Source organism: Strix aluco, chromosome 4, assembly GCF_031877795.1.
Source record: "Strix aluco isolate bStrAlu1 chromosome 4, bStrAlu1.hap1, whole genome shotgun sequence".
Classification (NCBI taxonomy): domain Eukaryota; kingdom Metazoa; phylum Chordata; class Aves; order Strigiformes; family Strigidae; genus Strix; species Strix aluco.
Genome location: NC_133934.1, coordinates 30,115,212 through 30,139,108, shown reverse-complemented (window position 1 = coordinate 30,139,108; position 23,897 = coordinate 30,115,212). Strand labels below are relative to the sequence as shown.

The 23,897-nt window shown below is 39.8% G+C and overlaps 1 protein-coding gene across 2 annotated transcripts; it reads right to left on the bottom strand.

The window, feature by feature from the left end:
• Positions 1–1,294: 1,294 nt before the first annotated feature.
• Positions 1,295–23,789, bottom strand: SPATA18 (spermatogenesis associated 18). 2 transcript variants are annotated; one of them, XM_074821390.1, is made up of 12 exons: positions 23,455–23,789; positions 21,130–21,235; positions 20,927–21,042; positions 19,322–19,440; positions 10,227–10,361; positions 9,333–9,561; positions 8,131–8,289; positions 7,410–7,585; positions 5,342–5,465; positions 4,931–4,999; positions 4,070–4,115; positions 1,295–3,593 (listed from the first exon to the last, which is right to left on the bottom strand). In XM_074821390.1, the coding sequence occupies exons 1-12, from the start codon at positions 23,539–23,541 to the stop codon at positions 3,586–3,588; spliced, it is 1,374 nt and encodes a 457-aa protein (XP_074677491.1). In that variant the 5' UTR covers positions 23,542–23,789; the 3' UTR covers positions 1,295–3,585. The 2 variants fall into 2 exon arrangements, with proteins under 2 accessions (XP_074677491.1, XP_074677490.1); XM_074821389.1 differs by lacking the exon at positions 1,295–3,593 and having other exon boundaries at positions 4,053–4,115.
• Between the last annotated feature and the right edge of the window lie 108 nt (positions 23,790–23,897).

Here is a 23,897-nt window from a genome sequence, read left to right as displayed (position 1 = left end):
TGTGTATCATCAATGCAGAAAGAGGTTTCCACTCAAGGTCCTAAATGCAGTTTAGAAAAGTGTCATATCTGCTTATGATATAATCTTCTAATATAAAAAGCTAAATGCCAGCTACTGTGAAGAGAAGGAATTAGCATAAAATGATCTGTCTTTATAATCTTTTTTCTTTTAAAACAAAGAACTCTGAATGCAGGCTAAAGCCCTTTAGGTAAAAACAATTTCACAGGAAGCAGTGGTAACAGTGGTGAACAGCATCTTTATGCTGACATTTTACTTTCAAGCAGATAACATTACTTTGAGAACTGTGTTTTTGCAAAGCAGAAGTATTGCCTTCTCAAAGCCATAAGTATAAATACACCACCCACTTCATTTGCACTCATGCCTTTGCTAACAATGAAATGACACCAAGTACTCTATGTTTGTGCTCTGTCTACCCAGTGAAAGGTACAGCTTCCACATAAAAAACACACCTGTATATCAGCAAGACCCTGTGACAGATTTGCTTACATATGTTGTTTTAAGCTATCAAAAACCTGCATAAAATGACACGTACATTTCTTTAGTACACTTGCATATATGCTGCATAACTAAAAGAAATACAATAGAGTCTTGAAACTTGAAATACATTCAGTTTGAATGTATGCTAATGTAGCTGCAAGCCATAACATTTTCATTTCTTTAATACAAAGTTAGACTATTTAATGCTACAGTAAGAAAATCATTGTGTAGTTAACACCAATCAAACATGGCTGACAAAGGTTACATAAAGCTGAAAGACAATATTTAATTCTGATGGCACTTTTACTGGATGACTAACTTTTGCAGCACATACATGCAGTATAAAAGTAAAGTTAAAATGCTCAAATCCTGGAAGATGTACAGGCATATGTTTTCCAGGAAGCATTATGATAATTTTTGGCCCTCACATTTAATTTCTTCAGGCTGTAGAGAATTTTTGCTTTAACTTACTGCTCATCTCCAGAGCCTCCTACAAGACTGAAGCAGTACCACAGCCCACTGCCACCAAGATTAGATGGGAAGACTCCACCAACCTCTGGGTCCCAACTTGCTTTCTCCTAGGATGCTGAGAGAATCTAAGATAATTTCTGAATCTGAGTCTTCATCATGCAGTAGCAAATTTAGCTGAGCCATTTACCCTTAGTATCTGCCAGCTCTGTACGAGTCTCTATGTTATTGAGCTGCAAACATTGAACAAACATTGGTTTGCTCTGCTCTGAAACATTATGAAAAAAAAATCCTAGAACTGCTTTCTCACTACCAAAACAAGTCATTGGCTGTCATGCCATTAGTTTTCTATTCTACTTTGAGACTAACTAGCTCTCTAGGTACCTGCTGGGGGAGTAAGATGAGATGGTCCACCAAGCACTGCAAATTTGTCTTTTTTGGCAATTTTAGATCTTTGGGAATACTAGTTCCTACTGGCACCACAGGTGCATGCAAGTCTGGAACTACCCTGCCTCTCATGTTTGTCAAAAACAACATACTTCCTTGATGTAGTCTTCTCACAGTTGGTATGGAAACTTACTTCAACTCAAAATCATAACACAGACATGTCTGGGTAATTACATGCAGAAGACAAACATACAACACCTAATTTTTAAAAAACCTACATCTCCTGAGCCCTGGGTAATTACAAGATTTTGAGGAATTCTTCATTTTTCTGCTCAAAATCATACTCAGGATATCTAATTTTCTTCTGTTGCCACACAAGTTGCAGGTGCTCAGTTTTTCCAGAACCATGGTGGTTTTAGTCATGAGATCAGTGCAGAAATATGCAGGTTTACTTCAAGCTCAGATCCATAGCTGTGACCAACAATCAGGCTCTTAGAAGAGGAAATCTATTGCTTTTGAATTTTCTCTTGTGACTTTCTTAGATAACAAGAAAGTACACCACTTACATGCACGTGCCTTTGTGTCCCCTTAGTTCAGAGTGGCTCTGTGAACAACTCTTTATGTACAGGACCTCATTTTGTTCTCATCAGTTACTAATGGGCCTAATTCCAATGAAAATACATCTGTAGAACTAGAGTGACAGCTACTCCATGGCTTATGGGGACCAATGCTAAAGTCTGTCGGAAATTTGATCCTGTGTCAGAGTCTTGTGCCAAAGTCTTGAGCCACACAGGTAGAGAGAAAGAGCATGGATGTGTCAATCTGCATAAGATCCTTGGAAAGGGATCATAAAATCTGCTCCTGTAACTTAATTTTAAGGACTACATCATTTCAGAACTAAGGAAATTATTTTTGTTCATGTTATTACAGTAGTACTAATGAAATGTCATGTTCCAGGGCATAGGCTGATTAAAAGAGGAGGCAAAAAGGAATTTTTCCTCCTTCTGATTGTTTATATTCCAAAATTGTGGAGGTGAGTTTGGGGAAAACTCCACATAGCTTTGAAGCATCAGGCATTGACTGGAATGAGACAGTGGAGTTGGTGAATCACACATCAGCTCCATTATGACAAATCCTATGTATCTATGTAAAAGCACAAGGCCCCAAGCAGTCATTTGTGTGGCTTCTATTTAAGGCTGGCCTTACAGATGAGGTTCTGAGAGAAAGACAGTATCAGTCCTCTCGAAGACAAAAATGCTGATATTAAAATAAACATTTACAAGGGGAACAAACTATTTAAAGTTCCAGAATAAAACCTCTTCAGGTCTCTAATTTTTACATTTAAAATGTAATAAACGCCTACTGTAAGAGATAACTGGACAGGTTTTTTTCACTGTGTTCACAAGAATTACTAATCTACCAGTCTGGTATGAAGGCCCACTAAAAGTGATACCAAATAGGCCACCTGAAGTAAATATTTCAAGCCTACAAATAGTCAGTGGTACACTTTCAAAATACTCTAAGTTCCAAACTACAAATTTTTATTATATTCATTTCTAAGTAACAATGGATTTAACAAGGACCGTTACTGCCTTGCTAAAGCACATACCCATGCTTTCATAAATAAGTGTCAATAAAGTTCTGGAGATTGCTGGAGTATTGGTAGTTTATGACTGTTCTGTGCAACTTCAGCATTGTAGTTAGAAAATTCAGTTTACCGCAAGGACGTATTTAAAATGATGCTGTGTGAGACTGGCATATCCTAAGATTATTGCCATTTTCTAGAACTGTAAATAAGCACCAATTAATGAAATTGTTTTTAAGTAACAGCTAACCTCAACAGTCTGCAATATTTGCCATTTAGGTTATATGAAACATCCTATCAAGATAAACTGTATCATTTGGTATCTGTGGAAAAAAGTCTAGATGCAATCATTCTGTCTCCACCTGCAAGATTACAGCATGAATTCCTCAGTGCTCTGCAAATTTTGCCAAATGAGTATGATCCTGTATTGTATGCACCTTTTTTTGTTTGTTTTTTTAAATCAGAAGGGCTGAATTAGTTTCTAAAATTATAAATAAGCCTTCTATAATTCTAAAAACCACACTGAACACAAACTCCATTTGGAGTGACAGTTGCCATTCCCATTATTGCAAGATTTGAGGTATTCTTGAAAAGGCGCCAGTGAAGTCATTGGATCCGGATGTACTGAATCACAGGAACATGTTCAGTTAATGCCCTATTGAATAAAGAGACACATTTCAATACAATTATTTTTTTCTAAATCTCTAAATTGGCTTGGCTTCAAGATGGGCACACATACATACTGTTTGAAATCCCTCACTTCACTGTCACCGCTTAGCTATCTCTTTGGATTTTGAAAGGCATGGAGTCAGCAGGCATGTAGCTAACTATCTCTTGTGTAGAGCAGAGAACAAGTTTTACTTACTACAGAACTGGTCACAATAAAGGCAACCAGCAGAGAGACCACTGTCATGAGTTCTGAGTAGAGTGAAAAACAAGCTCGTCTCCAAGTCAGAAACTTCAGCCTTTTTCCACACACAGAAAAGAAATGGGCTAACCATTTTAAAAATAAGACTCGGATAAGTATTTTAGAGTCAAAAACCTCCACCGTGTTATTTTGACTCTTTACTCAGTCATTTAAGGGCATAATATGAAAACCATGAGTCATTATGAACTAATATGCCCACTTACTTGGGCTTATGCGCCTGAGTGGTGAGAGACTGCGGCTTCGAGACAACTGCAAGACAAACAGAAAAGGAAACTCAGGTGTGCTAAAGAACTGTACCCAAGGCAAGCACCTGGGGACCCACCAACATTCAGAAAATTTGCACATGTCTATCAGTGCAGCTCCACTGCTACAAAGTCAAATTCAACAACTTTCGAGTTTTTCCTTCACACCCTGCACACACATAAAAGTGAGTTTTACCCAAAGCCTCTCACATTTTCAGTATTCACATTTAAAGTTGAGTCCACCTATGTCAGTTTAATAAGATAGGCTAACAATTAGAAATCAGACAAGATTTTTACAAAAATAATTAATAATATTGTGTAACTACACCACATGCAGAACTCTGCTAAGGTTTTCCATACCTTATTAGTACCACCTCAGTTCTTCCCCTCCTGCCCACCCTACACTGATTTTCTGCACCTTTGAGGCATTAGAGGGTAAATCCAGATTACAAATTCAAGGAGGCAGGGACTATGTTCTATATATGTACTGCAAGATGACTAAAACACTTCCAAGATGATGCAAATAGTTATTCAGAAGGCTACTGAAGCAAGGAGAAATAGGGGGAAAGCATTCCCAGATCCACAATTGATACTTTTGAGTATTTAACTATGGTCTACTTCTCATAGAGTATTTCCACTGATAATTACATACCAGGCAATAACTATGTGTCAGTTCAGCTTCATCTCATTCCAGTCCCAAAGGCATTTATTCCCAATGTTAAAATGTACATGTGGTATATCAGCATTTTTAAAAGGTTGCCTGCATTCTGAGTTTAAAATACTTGATGCTGTTTATACTACAAGCATTCAGCTGGGGCTTACATGATGAGATAGAAGAGGACTGGTGCTACGACTGCGGCTTCTGCTTCTAGTTCTACTTCTTCGAGACCACTACAAGAGAAGAGTTTGACAAACCTCTTTTGAGAGAGCGCATTTAATAAAAGACAGGCTTGGCAAGCAGACTTGCCATGCTGGAGACAAGGCTTGAGGACAGAGAGTAAACAGTAAACTTTCTCCTTAGAACAGGCTCTGCCAACAATCATACATCTGCATAATGAATACATTAAGGCAAATGGAACTATTCATCCTAAAAACAGGATGAGGCACTACAACCTAACTGATATTTGATATACACAATTCCAGCCATATAGGGAACAATCAAGAATTTATCCTTTAAAACAGTGTTCAAATCCAATGACTTCCCTTAACATGTTCCTTAACAAAAGTACATACCAGAGTTCCTCTTTTTGTGACTGCCTCTCCCTTCACAATTACATCATCATTTTCCATCAGAGCAGGCCATACATGATAGGCCACCAAGACAGCTGTGAAATCAGAGTCAAAACTACGATGGTACCTGTTGAAACATAGTACAAGAAATGTCTCTCATAAATGCCAAAAGATAAATATGATGCTTCAAGTCGATGTTGACAAAAAGCAGAATACTAGCTACAACTCAAACATCTTTCTTGACAATACTTCCACATCACAAAAATAAGTATTCTTTAAGTGAACCTGTAAAAGAAATGCATTTGTAAGACTGACTTAGAAGAATATAGACAGAATACTGTCTACTTATAACGAGAGACACTCCAATAAAACCATCTCACACTTCAGAAGGCCACTAGACCATATTCTTGCATAACCCCACGCAAGCCAGGGTCCTTGGGTCCACTGGCAGATTCAATCTCCTGAGCAGCATTTTGGCAGGCATTTTCATTCCATCATCCTGAAATATCTTATTAAAACAAGACCCCTATAGAGTATTTTTGTAATATCCCTTATCTCAAACCTAAAGTTACATCCTCGTATCTTATGAGACATAAGAGGCAATTGTGTTAGCAAGATCCTCAGATATTGATAATGAAACAGTGTCTTTTTAGCTAAGAAAAATTATTTTGAAGGCCTGTATTAACATACCAAATATGTATTACCTCCCTAAGTCTGCAATATTGGCTGAAGAATACATGTCTGGTTTTATGGATTCAAACTCAAAACAAATACAAAATGGCAATGTATCTATACATTAGTAAGGTATATACAATAGCAATTTATATAAAACAAAGTTTTAAACAGAGGCATGAAGTTTCCCATGGAGGAAGGTATAGGGTACGATGAGGCTTGGTCAGCCCTTTTGTAGAGTGGTATCACACACAACTAACAGAGCTATTTTAATTTCTCCAAATTTTGCTCCATCTCTGTGTACTACATATATATGCTATAGATACAAACATATACATGCCACATTTATCTATACAGATGGATAGACGTGTGTATATATGTCTCTCGCAAAAGCACATATAAACACATTACACCTGTTTTTTTGAAGGCCACACACATCAAGTAGGTGGAGAAATCATCCCAAGACTATACCATAGCATTGTTGCCTTCTTAATTCAGCCAGTAGCTTTGGGTATCAAATAGCTAACTGCCCAGTATTTGGACAGGATCATTAAGTAGTCATGTATGACTTTGCACTCTCCTGCTGAAGGGCTACTTTTATCTTTTCTATTTCTCTCCTTGGCTTCTCAAGCTCTTCCCCAAGTGGGTTGCATTCTATTTTAAATTATTATTAGAAGTCTCCTTATTGGTGTGGCTTTTCTTGCTTTTGAGAGCAATTTTTTTTGGAGTTGTCAATCCTGTTAGTTTTTGTTGAAGGCATGGAAGTACCCTACAGTTCTCTGCCAGCTAACAAAAGCAGCAAGCCCTGACCCTATGGAAAAAGGAAAAACTGTGTTATGGTATGCATTGTTTAAACAAAATTACCATTTATAAAGGCATTTTTCTTTTTGCTCAGCTCTAAACCAGAAGAGATGAGAGTGTATTAAGATCCATATGTTGTACAGGAGCCACAGCACACATGTTGATGATCCTCATATCAGACACTCATATCAGATCTCAGTAAAAGTGACTTTTGCAAAATGGGCCAGAAAGGAGGAACAAAGCTGCACACATTTTATAACCACTGGAGGCAGACTAAACAGGGAAAGGAAAACTGGTGACAATTTTCCTCTTAAAGGTTAAATTAATTATGCTCTAAAGACTGAAGTTTATCTAGAAAATTGTTCTGATGTTCATTAAAAAAAACTGTTAACACTGGTCTACCTCCTGGCATTTATACACCATCATAAACCTTAAAGACATACCAAATTCACTACAGAGAAGGAATATTTGCCCCAAATTAATGTTTAGCATAAATCTTAAACCTTTATATTAATTAGCAAAGAAGCAGACTATACAACCTGATGGATTTTTTTTTTTTTAAATAGTAAGAATCTGACCAAAAGTAAAGAGTTCTTACTTGGTCTCACTGAAAAGTTCTCTATCGGTACCAAAGGCAATATCAAGAGGAGGAGTGAGTGTCTGCATTGAAAAAGCCATGCGGCACAACTCTCGAATCAAAGTGCTGATCACAATGAAATCAATTTCTGGTGGAAATGAAATCTTTGGGTTGATGTTCATGGAGCGAATTACTTCCTGAAAATAAACACAGTTGAGTAATTTGAGCTAATACTTTTATTCATGGGCAAGTATGGAAATCCCTCCTAAATATGTCTCTCAGCTTTCTACATTTAAAAATCAGTATAAGCAGCTCCCAGCCATGTTGTCTTAGGCTATTCCAGAAAATATTAGCTTCACAAAGAATGTGCTGCTGTTTTAGAAATAAAGTATGAGCTACATCATTGACATCAATCTTAAGAGGGAGATGCAGTTTTTCAATAGAGCAGACAATTTAAGAAAAATATGAAATTTAGTTTGCATTTATTTAAGACAGTTACCCTGTATCTTTCAAAAAATATTATTGTGGCAGAGATGTTCTAGTTACAGACAAATAAAACAATTAATTACTGGGTCATACCACAATATTATTTTGGGAAATAAAGACACAGCTATAAGACATAAAACTCATGCAATAAACTAGAAATGCACTGTAATCTGAAGAAGAAGAAAGTTTACAGACTCTGAATTCATTAGCTACTGAAATAGATCAGCACATCCCTTCCCCACTGCCCTTGACTTACATTAACACTGGCTTGAACATCATACAGATCCTCATGGCGAACTATATAATCCAGGACAGTGTCTTCAAGTGACTCAGGCCCCGAGTGACCTAGAGACAGAGTCTCTCTTACACGTATTTTGAGCTGCCTGTAGGCCATCTTTGCTGCATGAAAAGACTCCTGCAAACATAAAGAACTTCTAGTTAAATCCAGGAGACTGAGATTAGTTTTTTAGCAATTATCTGAGAGGATGAATTTAACCCCGTATCATCATTGTAAAGAGGAATATAAAACGCTGCTGTAAAAGTGAAAGTTTAAAATAGTATTCATCTGGGAGGACTTCTCTGATTAAATCAAGTGCCATTTATTTGCAGAAGCCGGGACTGAAAAAGCTTCCCACCTAACCTATTTTTATGTAGGATGCCATCACACACCCACTATCAATGGAATCACATTCAAGGATATCAAGAGCAGAATTCAGTAACAGCATTGTATGGGCCACAGCCTAATATGTCAGACAGGAGCACCTCTTGTCTGTTAGGTAGAAAGGTTGAATTGGAGAGCGTAAACTGAATGACAGTGAGGGGGGAAAAAACTTCAGTAAGCTAAATGTGCTTGGGATTACACACATTGAGAGACACACTACCTCTCTGACACTGGTATGCACTACATCAGTTTTATAGAAAAGACGACTGAGTACAGAAAAATTAAAACAAATTTCCTCAGAGCTCATAGTAAATGTGAGGTGTCTAGGTAAACATGAGGCATCTAAGTAATTTCATGGGACCAAATAAAACTAGAAAAACACATAGCTACAAGCAAGAGGGAAGCATGATATGGAAAGACTTTTTTAGCTTTCTAAAATGTAGTATTCCCAAAAGAATTCATCTAAATGGGACAGTGTTGTTTAGTGCAGGAATCATCTACCTTTCAGAGTCATACAGTCTTCTTAGGCATCCCTTTTAGCACGTGTACTATAGGTCACTGACCCTGTTCTAATGTTGGGACAGGACAGTCAGAAAAGGACACTGTATTGAGAGTTCAGTGTAAAAATGTGAGGTAAAGAAAGGAAAAAAAAAAAATCAAAGGGGAAAAAAGAAGAGAAGTTTTCTTCTCTGTACTTCACAGAAATGCTAATTTACACACAATTTAATCCAATCCAGCCATAATATTTTATAAAGCATTTCTGGCCTACCAAACAAGAAATGTTATTGTTTCCTTACCACAGCTGCAATGTATATTATCCTCTGCACCATTTCCATGTCACTGACATATGTCCTCAAAAGGGTCTCTGCATCCAAGCGTTCCTGAGCATAAATGTCACCAAAGCGAGCTATCAAGCAGGCACGACGTGAAGCATTTGTACGCCTGGCTCGGCCAGGTGAGCAGCTCCTCAGGGGAGATGACGACTTCTCCCTGTGCCTTAGGTAAGGGGAGCAGCTCCGTGCAAGCCTATGACAGACATGTAAAGAAGCATGAGGTCACTTCACCATCCTCAGATGCTTTTGCCTAGTGCACTGAGTTTTGTGTCATTTTAATTATTACCAGGGTAAGCTGAGATCTTGAGCCAACAAAATTAAAGACACAAACCTGCAGCTGGTTAGGCTAATATGAAGGCATTTGTGTCAATACATTTTATTGGCTAAAGCCTGAACAATACAATTAAAGTAATTCCTCAAGTGTGTATAGCCAAGCACTTTGTTCTGGGGAAACACACTTCTAACTAGTAATACTTTGGAGATTTGTTCCTCTTTCAGTACCACTATAGTGTTTTTAAGTCAAACAAATGAGAATGTAATAAGTTCTGCCCTGTAATGGTACAGTATTCAAAGAGGACTTATAAACAAAAAAACCTAACCATCTCTTTTTAACCTGTACAGTTGTTCTCAGTGTATTTTGTAAAGCTGCTCTCTACTGTTTTGCCAGAAACTTAACACAGCCTGAAACTTAACAGCCTGAAATTAAAACATCTGGGCACTAGGATAAATCAGTTAAAGCATTTCTGTTCCTTCATAACAGAGTGCAAAAGCTTAGCTTTTGTTTATACTTCAATTACAAATGAAGAGAGAATTCTTGTTATTCTCCAACTCAGTGATTTCTCTGAATAATGCCTCTACCTGCTCTGGAGAACAGACTTTTGGGCATCCAGGATAGAAATCTCATCCCGCAGTATTTGAATCTGCTGCTCATAGTCATTCAGACGATCTAACTTCCTCAAGGCATCCTCCTCTTGGGCACGGGAAGTCTTCAGACTTAACCACACAGAATAAGTTCAGTCACAAGACGTCCTTCTACTAATGCAAACCATCTATCAATTAACCCTCATCATTGAACAAAAAGAAGAAGAGGAGAAATATTGAACAAGCTCCTTATGCTGAAATACAGGGATATGAAGAGTTCAAAAAAGCATATTCTCAACTACACTTTAAAATATGAAAGTGTATTGTGGCAGGAGACTGGATACGCTACGCTTTATGTTGCAGGAGAGATCATTGGTTAGCATTTGGTCTCCTTGCACTATCTCAGATGATGAAGTCTAAGAAATGATTTCTTTCTCATATTTAAGATGTTAACTAAACCACCACATTTCTTTCCTACAGTTTAAGATTCTAGGTATTTTCTTATATCAGGTCCTCAGGTTCTTTTCTTTTCTTTGCTGGAATATATTAGTCAGTCAAAGGATATCACCAGTGATGTTATTCAAGTAATACCAAAAGCTAACGATTCCTCTTCTGCTCTCTCTAAGAGCAGCAGTGTTTCTTAAACATTGGCAGACAACCAGTTAAGCAAGTTTATCTTCTGTCCTTTATTCTTACTTAATGTTAGAAAGTATCCCAACATCTCTGCTTTCCCTCTTAACACAGATATTACTGTTGTTTTCCTCTTTCCAACAGGAAAAAAAAATTTTAAAAAATGCTTTGTATTCATTTTGGAGGCCTTCGATCTGTCCTTCCTTTTCTTTACTGAAGGATCCACCTTCTGAAGGTGAGATTTGTGAGGATCTGAACCGATGAAAGCTGTAACACCTATCAATTGACAAACTTCCTGTTTTGACTTTCTAAGGAGCAAGGGTGACTGAGAGGACCACAGGTAATAAGGCCAGTGCATCTGCTAAGAGGAAAGACTGTCCTTCTGACCTGGGTAGGAAAAGCTGCAGATATTATTACAATCCCATGGACATCCTTAGTCAGCTCTTCCAGCAAGGACTTCTAGCATAGTGGTAGTAAAAGAGAGCTAAAGAATTCTAATGTAAAGAACAACTGGGAAAGGAAAGTAGATTTGGAAAGACGAGTTCTAGAGATAGAGATGGGGGGGAAATCATTATGTAACACAAAAAAAAAAACCTGGAAGAAAACCCTATATAATATACAACACACTAGTTGGGCTTTCTTTAAATTGCCATGATAGGCAATGCAGACAGAAAACGCAGTATTAATAACCGTCCAACAGAAAGGATAAATAAAAAGTAATCATGTCGCTTCTGAATTATTTTCTTTTTGTTATTTACCCCTATTCACATAGGGATTTTTCAGAAAGTTTTAAAGCAATTTTTGATGGTCTTTATGTCACTGCTGTGAGATCCACAGAAGTTCCATCTTTTCATCATGACAGCAGATAATTATTACAAATACAGATGTTTAATTATGAGTCTGCCTTTATCAGGAGAGGGAGGGGAAACCAAACAGGAAAGCTCGACAGACTGAAATGCAGAAATACCTGCATCTTTCATTGTTCATCACAAGTCATACGGTAAGTCACAAACATAAGAAAAGCCACCGCTGAAAATGGATGTTTCTTTCTTTGTAAGAAAAGCTAAATACCAAAAGGAAAAAAACAACCTTAAGACAGACAGATTTATGAATTACCAATGCTGACTTTTGTAAGCCTTAAGGCTAATCCTTCCCATGCTAATTACATCTATGCAGTACTCAGTTTCCCGTTTTATTGTTCATTCACTCTGCTACTAAATATTAGTCTGAAACGAAGTGAGTATTATCATCTTTCTGTTACGGTTAGAGATGAGGATGCTACAAAAAAATAATGGGAACAAACAAGGCAAAATATAGTTCTTAGAAAAAAATCAGAACAGTTTTTATAACCCACTTTTATTTTAAGGCTATAACTAGTGTTTTAAACTCCACCATCTAACCATTTAAAAATAAAATAGGTGTCTTCAGCCAGTTTTTCAGGAGAAAATACAACAGCCTTGAGAATTTCTGTCAAGTATCTGCTTAATGCTGTTTAGATAAAGGAGCCTACTGCTATACTCCAGTTTCAAATAATTCATTAACAATAAAGTCCCTCACAGTTTCCCCAGTCCTTGGCTAAGCCTGACTCATACAGTCAGATTCCCTTGAAATTCAAGGTGAGTACAACTCTACCTATGTAATTTTTGGCCAGTAATTTGTTTAACCTATTTTTAAGAGACTCCTGCAACCGCAACAATACAAGGTCATGAGGTAACTGATTCACACTACCACACTGGCTGTTATTAATTACAAAACGTGTCTATCAAAATTTCTTCCTACCAATTTATGTAATAGGTCCTCTGTACAGCAGATCAAAAAAGAAAAGTCCTCTTGACCTCATTTACTTTAAAGGAGTCATCTGGCTTTGTTAAGTTTGATTAGACCTTGGCACAAGTCTAAGCACCCTAGTAGTAAGCTTCCATTTATAATAGTACTAATGGAATTTTGTTCAGTCTGCATATAACAGTTTTTAGTACACTTTATTTTTTTGTCTTCCCTGAAGAACTTCTAATTACTTTTAAATGTTGTTATTCATTTTTTAAAAAATTACATTTTCCATCATAATTCTGCAGAAATAGATAAATCCTTTTATAATTAATATCTTGATACAACAAAAGCTTATAATGGCTATAGAATTTAATTATATTGAGTCTAGACCACATTTGCCCTAACAGCCCAGGAGACCAAGTTGTCTTGCAAAACATGGTTTGATTTAAGTATGTGAGACAGACAGGCTATAGACAAGAGGAATGAGATCATTAGCTATTACAAAAGTCTCTAAAAACAAGTTTACAGACAAAGATGAAAAGGACACTCCTGGCATAACTGTTTCTTGTGTATATATAAAAAAAAAAAAAAAAACCAAAACCACACACACCAAAAAAACCCAAAACCACAAAACACCACCAAACAAAAAACCCAAACCTGCCCTAAGTGTCACAGATCAGTCCTGACCTCACTTTCTCTACTTTTAGAAGGATTCTGGTTTTCACAGGCAGGTGAAGACTATGCAAATTTGATTTCACCCAACTAAAAGGGTTCAAATTTTGAAAAGATGATTCACAGAACATGAAAAATAGCACCTTCAATCAAAAGTTGAACACCCAGGCAGAAGATGCACATGTAGAGTGCCAGCTAAACTGAGAGCAAACATGAACCATAAGCACATGGAGATTATGGAATTCCCAGATTCATAGGAAGACAGGAATGTTTTATTTTCTGTCAGTAGTACAAATGGCAACATGAATTTCTGTCCAGTCTGCATTAAGACCTACACACTGGAATAGTGAGATGCTTTATTCCCTACTAATAATTTTAATTGGGAAGACAGCAGTCAGATTATATCTAAGAATCAAGGAGTTATAAGCTACTTTTCACCCAACAAATCAAAAGAGCCCATTTTATAGAATATGAGCCTAGACCCCAGGGAGCCATACAAAAAACAAAAATTCAAAAGTGATCAACGCTTGCTAGGAAAGTCCATGGATAAAATCTGACATTATTCTAGAAGCAATGATAAACACCCAGAGAAGAACAAGCGATATTCAACTTGATATTGGAAGTAGAGACTCTAATGGCCTGAGGTTTTTTTGTTTGCTTATCTTTATTAGGAGTAGCTCATCTACTCTCAGTTGCCCTAAAAGGAAAGAAACTCATGGGCAGTTATATTCTTTCCTACATTGTAAGCAGCAAAGTCAAGTCTCATTCATTTTTAAAAGCAGCAATGTTATTTAACTGAACAGCTGCAAGCATTTATTTAACCAGTATTACTATAGTTCTGTTGTTGAAATGTCAGTTATCACAAGAGTCACATGCTGTTGGAATTAATTTCAAATATGTTGGTGTCCTTTTCTGGTAATAGAACACAAAAAACCAAAAGAAACCCAAAAAAAACCCTACATGGGCTACATTTCATAATAGTGAAGAATTATTATTGCTTCTAGAACTGCCTGTAGGTCAAGACACAAAAGGAAATTAGTTTTAAGGACTCCTGTAGTGAAACGGAAAGATAGGTGTCCCAGCTGCACCCTTACCGATCCAGATTAACTTTCCAGATGTGACCAACACACTTAGAAACTCAAAAAACATTTTTAAACCAGAGATGTCGACACTACCAATAGCCATTACTTCTGCGCAGACAGGCAAAAGGATTTGGCAAAAATAGTCTAAAAGAAAAGTATAAAGAACTTTATCTTAAGATAGACAGACTGAAGTGTCTTCTACTTAACACACAAGTCACTTCCAAGAGCATCATAGCAAATTGCAAACAATGGTTTCTGGCTATATTCAGAATATGGTTCTCTCCTATTTAACTTCACCTACAAGATTCAAATGCTATCAAGCTGCTAGTTTCAAAATAATCTTTCCTTCACCCTAAAGAAAAAAGGATAGAAGTTCAGCTGTAATGGTTCTTCTTACATGAATCTACTTATGCTAATTCTCTCTCTATAACACTGTGAGAGACAAGAAACCAGGCCTGCGAGAAGCTAAGAAAAGCAGCCTGAGAAAGGAAAAGTTGAAAGAAAAAGTTCAAAGAAATGCCTCAAACACTCGCAAGACAAAACTGTGAGTCACAGGGTGGATAGCGTAGAGGTCGAAGCTGATAAGGCTGCCCGAATAACACAAGATGCAGCTGGAGGAGGGAGCCCTGTGGAGACAGGGCAGCTCTGCTCTGATGCACCTGGACAAATTTCAAGGGCGATCTGTCCGGTGAATGACCTTTGCTTCATTATCCATGAAATGCATATTAAAGTTAACACCCCTCAATATGCTAACGAAGGCTGACATGATCATGCTAATTACATCATCCCATCCCCCTCCCATCATCCCATACCCCTCCCCAGACATGGGATACGTAGGTATGTGGGTCAACCTAGGGGATGGACCCAAGGAAAGTGTGTGTAAATCAAGGCGGGGGAAGGAGGGGGTGGGGCCCAGGAGAGTGCAGTGAAGCGAAGAAGACGGATGCCTCCTGGAACCCTCGCCGGCAGGATCAGCACAGAAACCCAGAGCAGTGATCTGTATTTCCCCATTCCCTCGATTTCCCTCTTTTCCCTTTGCCATTAAGAAATGCAAGGCATATTGTATTGCCTGCCACAACTTGCTATATACTTAGCCAATCATCATGTGTTCAATTAGTACATTGTGAGTAGTTAATAAATGTTTAGACTTGGAGACTTGTTGTCCGCTCCATTGGGGATTTGCGAATCTGAGTCACTTGTCTCCCTCGTCTGAGCGGGACGTAACAAACACCAAGAATCAAAGTTACAGGATGCTAAGGAGCTAGACCTACTTTTTGCTATAGCATAGGACAGTGTAGGCTAAACAGAACCTGCTCAGGTAAATGACAGGCTGTCTCTGTATGCTGACTTTCTACCACAAATACCCCAAGATTCAATTTTTCTTATTCTGCTTTTAGCTGAACAGTTTCGACTTCTGCTGCCAAAAGAGTAGTGGTTGACTTGGTCTTTGTCTCTTCAAGAGCCAGCTGGGTTTTTGCCAGACTGCAAGAAAAATTAATAACCTTCATGGTAAAGGCTGAGTTTCTACCAGAGAATTAAATACAAACTGATTAAGCAGACCAAATCCATACCAGTTTAACATCTGAAAACAATCACAGTGGGCTTTGTGCAGACTATCAGCACACAAATAGATTATAAAAGGTCATATCTGACTATATAATAACAGAATTATTTTGCTACAACCCATTATTTTTCATTAAGACTAAATTCCAGTTTCTTCACTGATTTCAACAATTTACAGCAATCAGAATGACTTCGCTGTCCATAGATGGGGTATCTTGGGACACTAATTGTTTCTCCTGCACCTGTCCCCTGCTTGCTAATAACTACACAATCATGAATCCGTACTGCATCACCTTGAAAGGATCAGTTCTGAAACTTCCATGCATGACTTCATCTCTGCTTGAATTACCTCTTCCCAACCCTCCACCCTCTAGATTTCTACCTTTGCAAACCACAGCCAACACCTCTCTGACCTCACTGCACAGAGAAATGCAATCCACAAACTGTACAAGAGCTTTACCAATGGCTTCCCATTATGCAGGGGCTTGCCCAACATGACTTTTTCTTGCTGAAAACTGCCACACACTCACTCCAATCTGTATTAGTGAACAACTTTCCTTGTGCTTCTCACCTTGACCATCCAACACTTTTCTCCAGCTCATCAAATAATCTTTCTATCCACACAGAAGCATAGGACAAAATGCTTCACCCCTAAACCAACCTTTATATATACACCTGAACCACAGAAGGGTTGAGGTTGGAGGGCACCTCTGGAAGTCATCTGGTCCAACCCCCCTGCTCAAGCAGAGACACCTAAAGCCAGTTGCCCACAGCCCTGTCCAGAGGACTTTTGAATATCTCCAAGGATGGAGACTTCACAATCTCCCTGGGCAACCTGTGCCAGTGCTCAGTCACCCTCACAGTAAAAAAAGGGTTCCCTGATGTTCAGAGGGAACCTCCTGTGTTTCAGTTTATGCCACTGTCTCTGGTTCTGTCACTGGGCACCACTACAAATAGCCTGGCTCTGTCTGCTTTACACCCTCCCTTCAGGTATATACATTAATAAGGTCCACCAATCTCCTATAACTCTCCTCTATACTTAGAAATATCAACAGAAAACAAGTCCTTTGCTTATTAAACCTTCCAGGCTGGAATTATTTTGCAAGATTACCTAATTCCAGCAAACCAGTTGAAATGCCAAAAAAACCCTCTCTCTTCTTCCAAACATTGTGGGGTCCTTCTCTGTCCCACCTTGTCACTTTTGATATTTAATGTGTACTGCAAGATTACAAGATGTTTTTGTTCTCTTGTCTTCTTTTCGGGGGGATGCATTGATCTTTAAGTCAGAGTTGATTGAGACACTTTTCTGATAGTGAAAAATTAAAATGCCTGCATTCATCCAAGATGAGACATAACAGATACTAATATGTGTTGGTGAATAAGGGAAGAGCAACTGATGTCACCTCCCTTGCCTTCTTGACAGTGTCCCACCCAACATCCTTGTCTCAAATTGGAGAGATATGGATTTGATGGACAGACTAATTAATGGATAAGAAATTGGCTGGATGGCTGTGCCCAAAGAGTTGCAGTGAACAGCTCAATGTCCAAATGGAGATCAGTGACAAGTGGTGTCCCTCAGGGTCTGTACTGGTACTGTTCAACATCTTTATTAATGACACTACAGTAGGATTGAGTGCAGCCTCAGCAAGTTTGTAGATGACACCAAACCAAGTGATGCAGTTGATATTCTTGAGGGAACAGATGCCATCCAGGGGAACCTTGACAGGTTTGAGTGGGCCCATGTGAATGTCATTAAGTTCAACAAAGCCAAGTGCAACCTGATGCACCTGGGTTGAGGCAATCAGTAGTATCAGTACAGACTGGGGAGGAAAAAAATGGATTCAGTCCTGTGGAGAAGGACTTGGAAATAGTGGTAAATGAAAAACTACAAATAAGCTGGCAATGTGCGTTGCAGCCCAAGAAGCCAATCATATACTGGACACCATAAAAAGAGGCATGGCCAGAGGGTCAAGGGAGGTGATTCTCCCCCTCTATTCCCCTTTCATGAGACTCCAATTGGAGTACTGTACCCAGCTCTAGGGTCCCCAGTACAAGACAGACATGGACCTGTTAAAGCAGGTCCAGAGGAGGACCACAAAAATGATCAGAGGATTGAAACACCTGTGAAGAAAGGCTGAGAGAATTGGGATTGTTTAGCATGCAGAAGAGAAGGCTTCAGGGAGACCTTACTGCAGCCTTCTGATAAGAAAGATGGAGAGACACTTTACTCCTTACCCCTTCCCTAGTGATAGGATGAGGAATAATGGTTTTAAACTGAAAGAGAGGAGATTTATATTGGGTACAAGGAAGAAATTTTTTACTGTGAGGTTGGCGAGACACTGGAACAGGTTGTCCAGAGAAGTTGTGGGTGTCCTCTCCCTGGAAGTGTTCAAGGCCAGGTTGGAGGGGGCTTTGAGCAACCTGGTCTAGTGGAAGGTGTCCCTGCCCATGGCAGGGGGGTTGGAACTAGATGACCTTTGATGGTGCCTCCCAACCCAAAATATTCTGTGATTCTACAGTCCTATGAAAGCAGGAGATATCTGCAAGATTATGATACAGGATGACATATTCTATTTAACCTCTTTCCTCTAATCTAGCTAATACAGTTTGCAGTTCTGAAAACTTGATATTCTTGGAATCACTTAGTAAGATCATTAAATTATATCACTTATTGTACTGACCCAAGGACTGTGAACATCCATTGTTCTCATGCTAACAGGATGTATGAGAAAGTGTCACTTGGAGCTACCTCTGAAATGGCCCTGGAACTGGCACTAACTGCACAAACCCGTTTCTGAAACAATTATGTCATTCTGAAACTACAGGACTCCACAAAATGTGTTTTATGCAACTGGACAAAAAGTGTTCAGTCCTAGTCACTTATTTGAAAATCTGTCTTTGTCTCTTCCTCCATATTACCACAGTGGGTTTTGATCATCTTAGATGTTCACATACTGATTACATACCATAACTAATTACGACATGTTGTAGGTCCTTCAATAAGTGTTCCACTATAGCTACTCAATTTATTTTTATCAATGTTTGCTCAGCATGCAACAGTTCACTGACTATAATTCCACTGGGATGGTCACACACTATGCAAAACCCTTTGATCTAGAATGCTGGCATGTTTTCTAACTCCTCTGCCAGAAGCAAAACCTACCAAGTCAATTTATGAATGCAGGTATGACTATCATTTATACCCACCCCACTTTGGACACACACGGACAGTCCAGAGCCTAGATGTATTTTGAAGCTCTGATTTTTAGCCAGATATGAAGCATTTTACAAATCTCCATCAGTGTCCAGATGTCAAGAGAAAAACATGGCTTGTTGAAAAACAAAACAAAAAAAAAAAACCACAATTAATTCCCCTACTCTTGTTCCACATGGTCGAGCTGTAGACGAGTTGAAGTCAGTTCTTCTTGCAGCTCTTGCAGTTGAAAAGTCTGATTGCTGGCCAGCTCTTTCAGCTGCCTCTCTTTCTCAACTGAATCCTACAATGAAACAAAATCACACTCCTTGAATGTTCTACCTTACAGAATCCTTCAGCAATGTAGTATAGCATTATTAGCAGATGTATTTCTAAAGATTTCAGTAAAGACCATTTCTAAAGTAACTGAAAACAAAAGCATACTTTCTAGAGAGATAAGCAATACCTTCCAGGCACACAAAACAGACTTAATATATTAGGAAAAATCTTCACTTCATTTACACCTCATGATAGAGAATATGGAAGGTCTGCATATGCAGATTTACTACCTGTATACACATCACCTGAACAAAGCATTCTTGCAGATGTGTTGCATGAGCTTTTTTCCAGTCATCTTCTGACTGACTACATCACCAACTGAAGAAAAGTTTTTGGGAATTTGTGTACACAAAATAACAGAAAGAGATATTAGAAGAGAGGAGGCAACTACTGTCGTTCCAGAAAGCACAGTACTACACATGCAGCTCCATCTTTAACAACCTATAGATTTGCCTAATGCTACTGGAATCAAATAAGTGACTGTGCAGCAGGCTTTTCTTTAAATTTTGAATGTCATGTGTGATGACAAATCCATAACTGGTGCACCAATTGTAGTGTCATTTATTATTAATAATAAAAGACTTTTTTGGCAGAACCCTACTCCTGCAATGCACTAGAATGTGACTCTTAAGGGATATCACTTTTCATTTGTCCTTATTTAAATTGTGAAAGATTTTGACAGAAGAGGTGTACAAATTATAACTCACAGAACATGGAGACATCACTGTCAAATCTCAAGATCTTCAGTATTTTCCCCTAGTCTGCATCAACCAACACTCTTATTTTCTTTCAAAGCACAAAGCCACAGCAGATCTGTCTTTTCTGCTAGAACTACTATAACCCCTTCAGTAAATATCAAATACATACTAACTCCAAATATCGAGTCAGGCACGTGGTGGTGTCATGATAGACATGAGCACTTTGGGGTTTTTTCTCTTCTGAAGACATTATAATGCTTAGATACTAAACAAAGATTTTTTTTTTCCTTCAAAAAAATAGAAGGAGCTCACAGATAAATGCATGGAGTTCATACACACCTTCAATTTACACATGTATTTTCACAGTGTTAGGTTTTTACTAATAGAGATATGGCATAAATACTTCTATGATGTCTTTGCAAATGTAAAGGCGGCATAATTCTTTACCTAGAAAAGAAGTACAAGAACATAGCTTCTCTTACAAACCAAATTCCTCCATATTGTCACTCATTGTTGTGAAACAGCATAATCCCTAGAAGGCCAAAAGTAACTTTAATGACCTCTTTGATTTCCCTTTCAAAGAAAATATAAAGTGAGACAGAGAAACAGCATAGGATGAGCAACTAAGGATATATTTCATATTTCATTAACCAAATCAGGGAGGGAGGCTATTATTAACAGAAAGTCATTAAAGCTCTCCTATGGGTATAAATTCACACTGTTCTATTCCCTTAAAATAAATTTCCTACATACCTGAGTGAGAGAGGGGTTGGTTTCAAAGAGCCTTCCTGAAGTAGCACAAGAAAAACAAGTCCCTAGCCATGGCAGGAGACGAGTTTTTATTGTTTCCACACCTGCATAATGCCCACCTAAAAAAATACATTCATTAAGAAACTGTGAGAATACTTACAGAAAGATCCAGGGCTTGAAAAGATGACACATGTGAAATGATTTACCTTCTTGAGATGTTTCGTTGAGGATTGTGAAGAGCTGCCCTTGAATCTCAGAGTTCAATTCTATTATTTCACAGCATCGGTTCAGATTCTGATCACAGGAATTAATCTGTAAATTAATGTGTATTAATATATCTGCCTGGGTTTTCTTACTTAATTATTCCTGTTATGATCACAACTTTTTTTTTCCTATAATTACTTCACAAACTTTTCTTACTGCATCCTCTAGAATACACATCTTTAAAAGGTCCACATTGTTAACAGGTGAACGAACAAGACATCAGGCCTTCTATCACCCAGTTAATTCTCCAGTTAATTGAGAAAACTTACTTCTTTCCCCATTCATAAAGAAGACACAACCACAAATATCATGGATCTATGTTAAAATCTTTCAACACAGAGTTTTAAAAATAATGATAGGAGATATCTGGATGAAAAAACATATTAGTCCAAAATCTGATTTTCCATGTTAGCTGCGATAATACATATAAGGCTCTTATCTTGGTTTGTCAACAGCCACATGAGGCCTCCGTGCAATTTCATCTGATTTCTAAGAGTTACCAACTGAAACAAATACTGCCAAAGAATGGGCAGTATCCAGCATTACGCCTAGGAAACAACAGAACAGCAAAGCTACACCACTTTCAGCAAATGCAATTCTGAAAAGGAGTTGATGGCGTTAATCTGTCCAGGATGCTACTGCACCTGCCAGAACACATACCTTGTACCTGCTTCCTTAATCTTTACTCATAACCTGTGTATCACCTTCAGTGTGGATCACCCTCTAGGTCTTCAGACTTTAATGACTCCATAAAGTTTTTACAAGCTTCCAAAACAGCTCAAACTCTCACCCATTCCCCTGTCAGCTTGCATTTTGATTGCTGCAGCATGCTTTCCTCTGGTCTCAAGGGGCACAGTCTCACCCTGCTAACCTCCACTAGACCACCACTGCAAAGTGCATTTTTCCAGCTCGTTACACCAACGTAACACCCATGGTGCTTCCATCTGCAAGCGCCTCCTTTTCTGCAATGGCAGCCTGAAACTGCTCATCTTTGTTCCCCAAGACAACAGGGACTACCCCATCTCACTTATTATGGAGAATTCAGCTCCCACTATTGCTCAGCCCTCCCGAGGCCTGCCTCCACCACCCACCTGCAAGATTTTAAAATGCACACCTCTGTTCTTCCTCTTCTGATGTCCTGTACTTTGTGGTAACTTCACCAGCTACCCTCAAACTCTTCCTTAAAACTGTCCTTTTCCATGAATCCTGTAGAGAGTTACACTGGCTATTAATATGCTGTAACTCCTACATACCACAAAGTAAAAGAACTGACTTCCCTTAAAAACACTGCATCTCTGCTCAGCACCTTTTCTCACCAAACATAACACACAGTAGATGGTCACCGACTCATGACCAAATCAACTATCAGTGTCCAGAGGCTAATGAAACGCAGGAACACAGGAGTGAAAACTCTGTCAAGGTTTTCCACTTGGAAAATTCACAACTGCCAAGCCTCATGTCCCTTCACCTCACCTGTCCCTAATTTTATGCCTTCTCTACTGCTTCCACTGTTTTGACTCCTCAGTCTCCTGTTACCTCCTACTTCTCCATGCATACTATTACATCCATCTGCAGACTTCTCACCCTTACCCAAAACTCTTTCCTCACACCTGCTTCCCACCTTCCGAAGCCCTCTGCAGCTGTGCTGTCTTGCAGCAGCCTCCCGGCTCTAGCAGGTTTCCCACCCAGGAAGAGCTGGGGAACTGGATAACCCTGTTCTCTCTTTGAGCATCCCTTTTCCTCACATTTTCCTGACTGTTCCTGGGCCACAGGCAATTCCTTCTGAGCACACCCTTCACCCACGATCTTTCCATCTGCTGGTCTTTTACCACAAAACTCTTTTCTGAGGCAGACTCAGTCATTACAGCTCAGATAAGACTTTTAACCTCCAGTCTTTGCCGTCTATGAACTTTGTCACAGGCAAAAAAGAAAACTATCTGAAGCTGGGAGTGCTACAGGTGTAAAAATTGTGATAACCGGGTGCATGTGTGGGTCAACGTCCCAGACTGGCCTTCTGAACCCTGCAGGTTTCGGCTGCACCGGGCTGAGGGCATCCGCGCTCCCGGGATGCGGGGCGGGGGGGGGGGGGCGGCCGCCGCTCCGCGTCCCGCCGTCACCGCGGAGACCGCCGCACGGCCCCGGCACCGCGGCAGGGGCGCCGCTGCCGGCGGCCTCCCGCCCCCGGAGGGCCCGCGGGGTGCGGCGGGCCGCCCTCCGTGCAACCCCCCAGCAGACGCGAGTCGCCCCGGCTGGCGGCCGCGGCCCACCTCGTAGTCCCGGTACCAGCTCTCCAGTTTCTCCTGCAGCACCCGGCCGCTCCCCGCGCCGACCAGCCTCCTCAAGCCGTCGGCCATGGCCGGCTGTCAGATCGCTCCTGGGGTGGGGTTGGGCTGCGCTGATTCCCCGGTCCCGTCCCTCCGGGAGCCCTCGGCGGGCGGGCGGCGCGGAGAGCGAGTTGGTGCCGCTGGCTCGGGCCCGCTGCTCTGGGCAGCGCCGCCTTCGCGCCGCCTTTATAGTCCCGATTGTAACGTGGGCCGGGGCCGGCGCGGCGGCGGGTGCCACGGCGACGCGGGCAGCGCGCGCCTCGGTTGTGGTAACGCGGCAGCCGCCCCCCGGCTGCCCGCGGCTTGGCCCGGCGCGGGGCAACGGGGAACGCGCCCTCGGCCGCCAGGGGGCGCTGCCGGGCGACGCGTTCCCGGAGCAACGGAGC

Coding starts and splice junctions, on each gene's coding strand:
- SPATA18 (XM_074821389.1), bottom strand. CDS start 23,541: ATGGCCGACGGCTTGAGGAGGCTGGTCGGCGCGGGGAGCGGCCGGGTG. Junction 7,586..8,130: donor ATGTTCAAGCCAGTGTTAAT/GTAAGTCAAGGG, acceptor GTTTATTTTCAG/GAAGTAATTCGCTCCATGAA. Junction 5,000..5,341: donor TCACAAAAAGAGGAACTCTG/GTATGTACTTTT, acceptor CTTCTCTTGTAG/TGGTCTCGAAGAAGTAGAAC.